Here is a 6,036-nt window from a genome sequence, read left to right as displayed (position 1 = left end):
AAGCAAGCTATTCACTTGCATCTTCCTGCTGCTCACATCCCTTAGATAAAATTTAACCTGATCAGTTGTGTAGTATAAGGTATGTGTGGCTCAGTATAGAATTATTTTTTCTTTGTAGGACATCTTTAGTGAGTGATATAAACTTTCTAAGCCAATTTAAATTTTAGTTAGTTTTTAAAAAGTAAATATGAGCAATGTGTCAAGGGTTCCCAAGACCACCCCTAAATTTGATGATTTGCAAGAAGGACCCACAGGACCCAGCATATGGTCATACTCAGGGCTGATTTTTCATAGTTTAAGGATATCAAGCACAATCAGCAAAGGGAAAAGGCACATGGGGCACTGGCCGTTCTGTGGTAGAATGATGTGGCACACTGCTTCTGTAAAGATTTACAGCCTTAGAAACCCTATGGGGCAGTTTTACTCTGTCCTATGGAGTCTCTATGGGTCAGAATTGACTGTGGCAACAAGTTTTTTGAGTTATTTTAGTTGCTTTTTAAATAATTGGCATATAATGATCTTTAGCCTTTACTTTTCAACCCTGAATTAGGTATGTGTGTGTGTGTGTGTGTGAGAGAGAGAGTTTGTTTTTTATGGAGTTTGATAAAGTAACAATTTTTGTGAATAAACTGAGTTGAAAGTGAGAAGGTTCAGGTGGTCATGGAAGACTTAGGAGCAAGTGGTTCCTTGCTCCAGCCAGAAGAGGACACCACTGGCCCAGGGCAGGTTGGTCGCTTTCCTGAACAGTTGATGAGAGTAGGGGTAACGGCAATAGGTAAGAAACACCTTGCAATAATGGGCAGCTGTTTGTAATTCCCAAGCCAAAAGTTTATAACTCAGAATACATCTATTTAGATTTGGCACCCAAAGCTGATTGCAGCCAAATTTAATGGCTACAGAGTAAACCTATGACTAGGAACTGCTGAGAAAGTTGAATGGTTTAATTTGGGACCATTATAGTACCTCACACACAAATAATCCCATGATTTAGTGCTTGCATACAAGAAAAATGTGCCTTTCTTTTGATGAGTATGTAATAATCTGAGTGGTGTTCGAGGCTGAATTATATCTTGGAAGAAATGACATTGGTTTAAGGCTGTAGGAAATGTTGCTTGCTGTCATGTTTTTTCTGAGTCACAGTGACTCTATGTAGAACATAATGAAACATTTCCTGGTCCTGCACTATTGTCATAATTGTTGGTATGTATGGGCCAATTGTTGTGGCCGATATATAGTGCCTTCTAGCACTCTGTTAGACATTATTCTATTGTAATCCATAAGTTTTCCATTGGCTAATTTTCAGAATTAGATTGCCAGCCCTTTTTTTCTGGTCTTAGTCTGAAAGCTCTGCTGCAAGCTGTCCTTCATGAGTGACCCTGCTGATATTGAAATATTGATGGCATAGCTTCCAGCATCACAGCAACATGAGACCTAGCGCAGAATGGCAGACTGACAGATGAGTGGTAACTGTAGTGTAAAATTGACTTATGAAGAGTTTTCTGTGGAAGAGGCAATAGTCATGCAAGCTATGTTTGTAGGATCCACTAACACTAACATTTTTACTTCTAGTAGACCTAATCACGTGTTTTATTTTTTAAGTAGGTTTGCATTTCCTTCCTGTATTGTCCTGAAGATTGAACAATGCCGAAGAAGGCAAAGCCTACAGGGAATGGGAAGGAAGAGGAGCCTGTTCCCTGGAAGCAGGTGAAGGTGGAGGCAGCTGGTGTGTCTTCTGCTTTGAACTTTGACAGCCCCCATGGGCTCTTTGAAAGTTTAATCTCACCCATCAAGGCAGAGACTTTTTTCAAGGAATTCTGGGAGCAGAAGCCCCTTCTCATTCAGAGAGATGACCCTGAAGTGGCCATGTATTACCAATCCTTGTTCAGGTTGACAGATCTGAAGAGTCTTTGCAGCCAGGGTATGTACTATGGAAGAGACATAAATGTCTGCCGATGTGTCAATGGGAAGAAGAAGGTTTTAAATAAAGATGGCAAAGCACACTTTCTTCAGCTGAGAAAAGATTTTGATCAGAAAAGGGCAACAATTCAATTTCACCAACCTCAGAGATTTAAGGTAATAGATTCCCCCACTGTAGATCCTCATATATATTTAAGTACTAATAATATATGCCTACAAATCAGCACGAGGCTGGATGGTATGATGATAATTAGCTTCTTGCCGGTTTGGGAAGATACAGCACATGTTTGGTGTTTAAATGCATCCCAGCTTAAGAGATTCCATGTTGACCTTTTGGCTAAACTGTTAGAATCTGCTTCTTAGGGTAAAGATGGTTAGGTATCATTGCTTAACCAAGCTGCAAAAACTAAATTATGTTGTAACCTTATAAGCTTATTAAAGTAACATTATATGCACATCCTATGGCCTGGTTTATGTTTTAGTCTATGGTTAGACATTTCTGTTTGTTTTGCCTTGTCACTATAATTTAAGGCATGATAGTATCAGAGTGATCATTTTCTTCTTGAAATTGCCTACATCTACCTAAGTAGAGGCTTCCCATGCCAGATGATCACATCTAATCACATACCAGATGGTTTTCAAGAAAGACTTCACCCTCCCTAACAGCAGCACATGAAGCACTGAGGTATGGGGTCCTGGAACTGCACCTGGGGAGACAGTCAAGTAGAAAGTTAACTTTGATGTGAGAATCAAGAGGACTGGCCAATTATTTATTTATTCTGCATCAGTGATTGACGTTTGGGAAATAACTTGCCTTCTCTGTGCTCAATTTCTGCATTTATACGATGGGAATTTAGGACAAGCTAATCTGCTTTCCAGAAGTTTGAGACCTTTATATGACAGATGGCCCAGAAGAGCTGACAGCCTGTTTTGAGTTTTAGATAAAGTTTTATCCCATTCTGAACCCCTCTTTATGACTGATGGCTGAATCAAAATAGCAGCCTGGTAGGTTGTTGTGAGGTTCCTTGAGTTGGCTCAGCGACTCTGTGTACAGCAGAATGAAACACTGCCTGGTCATGCACCATCCTCACAATCCTTGCTGTGCTTGAGCCCATCTTTGCAATCTCTGGGTCAATCCATCTCATTGAGCATCTTCCCCTTTTTCGCTGACCTACTTTACCAAGCATATTTAGGATATCCTTCTTCAGGGACTAGTCCTTTATCACAAAGTGACCAAATTAGGTACACAAAGTCTGCCCATTCTTGCTTCCAAGGATCATTCCGCTGCACTGCTTCCAAGACATATTTGTTTGTTCTTCTGGCAGTCCATGGTATTTTCAGTATTTGTTGGCAACACCACAATTCAAAGGCATCAGTTCTTCTTTGGTCTTCCTTATTCATTGTCCAGCTTTCACATGCATATGAAGTGATTTAAAATACCATGGCTTGGGTCAGGCACCCTTATTCTTCGAAAGTGACATCTTTGCTCTTTAACACTTTAAAGAGGCCTATTGCAGCAGATTTGCCCAGTGCAATATGACGTTTGATTTATTGACTGCTGTTTTGATGGGTGGTGATTGTGGATTCAAGTAAAATGAAATCTCTGACAAGCTCAATCTTTTCTCCATTTATTGTGATGTTGCTTGTTGATCTGGTTGTGATGATTTTTATTTTCTTCATGTGGAGGTGTAATCCATACTGCAGTTTGTCACCTTTGATCTTTATCAGTAAATGCTTCAAGTCATCTTCACTTTCAGCAAGCAAGCTTGTGTCATCTGCATATCATAGGTTGTTAAGCAGTCTTCCTACAATCATGATGTCATGTTCTTCTTCATATAGTCCAGCTTCTTGGATTATTTGCTCAGTGTACAGGTTGAATAAGTATGGTGAAAGGATACAACTATAATGCATGTCCTTCCTGATTTTAAACCATGTAGCATCCCCTTGTTCAAATGAGAGCTTCTTGGTCTATGTACAGGTTCCTTATGAGCACAATTAAGTGTTCTAGAATACCCATTCTTTGCAATGTTATCCTTAATTTGTTATGACCCACACAGATGAATCCCTTTGCACAGTCAATAAAACACAGGTAAACATCTTTCTGATATTTTTTGCTTTCAGCCAAGATCCATCTGACATCAGCAATGATATCCCACATTCCACATCCTCTTCTGAATCCAGCTTGCATTTCTGGAAGTTCTCTGTCAATATACTGCTGCAACCATTTTTTAATCATCTTCAGCAAAATTTTACTTGCATGTGATATTAATGATATTGTTCAGTAATTTCCACATTCTGTTGGATCATTTTTCTTTGGAATGGGAACATATATGGATCTCTTCTAGTTGACTGGCCAGGTGGATGTCTTCCAAATTTCTTGGCATAAATGACTAAGTGCCTCCAGCGCGGCATCCATTTGTTGAAATATCTCGATGAGTATTCCATCTTTCCTGAAACCTTGTTTTTTGCTAATTCCTTCAGTGCAGTTTTGACTTCTTCCTTCAATACCATTGGTTCTTGATCATGTGCTACCTCCTGAAATGGTTGAACGCCAACCAATTCTTTTTGATACAGTGGCTCTGTGTATTCCTTCCATTTTCTTTTGATGCTTCCTGCATCAGTCAATATTTTGTACATAGAATCCTTGAATGTTACAATTTGAGGCTTGAATATTTTTCTTCAGTTCTTTCAGCCTGAGAAATGCCAAGCTTTTTCTTCCTTTTTGGTTTTCTGACTCCAGGTCTTTGCACATTTCATTTCATTTGTTTCGTCTTCTTGAGCTTGCCTTTGAAATCTGTTCAGCTCTTTTATTTCATCTTTTGTCCATTTTCTGGTAGGAGGAGAGTGGCTTATGAGGTTCCATATTGAGTGGCATGGATTCTGGCTGTGTTAATGGTTGCCTGGGGCTTTGTTGTCAGTTACAGCTACTGTTTCCTTGGATTGAACTCAAGAGTTTGGATGTTAGATCTCATTAGGCCACATCTGGTGAATATTCTTCCATTTCTTGTCTAAAGATCTTGAATCCATTGGTACCCTCGATGAGGTATAAGTATTTTCAGATTGTATAGGAAAAGTTGATTCTGGATATTCCATCTCAAGCAATCAAAAGAAGTTGAAATGACCCTTAAATACCAACCTTGTAGCACTAGCACCAAAAAAGATGTTATAAATTATTTGTCAGACCAAGTCATGATTTGAATTCAGAAAATGTGGACAGTATGGATAAAATTCTTCTTGGCTAATTTTGACTATTCTCAGCTAGTTTTGACCTAAACCTGACTAGGAGTAGCACTTTTAAAAGAACAGTGTTTAGAAACCTAGGAGCTATGAATATAAATGAGCTCAGTGAGTTAATTACATGTAATTTGATCATAGGCCAGCACAAAGTTCATATTTGGCATATAGATGGTATTCTCTGTGGATGTCATTTCTGTATGTATAATCATTTTCCCTAGGGCCTTTCTCTGCCTCTTTACTTAGCCCCTGCACATTCCTCCTCCAGAATTTAAGGTAGCCTAAAACATATGTCTTTTGCTCTGTAGACTCAGTGCTTCACTAGGTTCATTATAGCAGAAAGGATGAAGTTTATGGTCCAAACCCAGCCCCAAGGCTAGATAAGGATATACCACCAGTCCTTGAGGGACCCATAAGCCCCTGTTACACTACAAGTTGGGTTCTAAATACTTTATTATGAGGTGGTTTAGTGTTGTGTGTAGTTGTTTACAAATGGGCGTATTAACATAAGGATAGGAAAAGTCTAGAAACTCTTTGTTCACTGGCCATGTTGAGAGACTGAGCGGATAGTTACCCCTTGATTTATTGGGTCTCAGAATGTGCACAGCTTATTATTCTAGATAGTCTGGAAATGAGTAAGGAGGTTACCAGAGAGCCATAGAAATTGTTCCCTCATCTGTTATGGTTAATCTGTACATCAAATTATATTTTTTGTGAAATATAACATTATTTGCATTTTATATAGCATGCTTTTGTTGTTGTTGTCATGTGCCGTCGAGTCGGCCCCGACTCACAGCGACCCCTCCTTGGGTTTCTGACGCAGTATCACTATGGAACTAGGATTGCCCAACCTTCCTTCCGAGGAGTGGCTGGTGGGTTTGAACC

At 39.4% G+C, this 6,036-nt stretch overlaps 1 protein-coding gene across 1 annotated transcript in view; it reads left to right on the top strand.

The window, feature by feature from the left end:
* Window positions 1-1,641: 1,641 nt before the first annotated feature.
* The window catches only part of RIOX2 (ribosomal oxygenase 2), a 42,046-nt gene continuing 37,651 nt past the window's right edge, over window positions 1,642-6,036 (top strand). Inside the window, exon 1 of the mRNA XM_007953773.2 lies at window positions 1,642-2,073. Coding sequence (XP_007951964.1) covers window positions 1,642-2,073 — 432 coding nt within the window. The remainder of the gene's footprint in view (window positions 2,074-6,036) is intronic.

This window comes from Orycteropus afer, unplaced genomic scaffold (genome assembly GCF_000298275.1).
Source record: "Orycteropus afer afer isolate SDZICR_OR568_19922 unplaced genomic scaffold, OryAfe1.0 scaffold00412, whole genome shotgun sequence".
Classification (NCBI taxonomy): Eukaryota; Metazoa; Chordata; class Mammalia; order Tubulidentata; family Orycteropodidae; genus Orycteropus; species Orycteropus afer.
The sequence above is the reverse complement of the archived record's forward strand: the minus strand, read 5'-3'. Positions and strand labels throughout refer to the sequence as shown.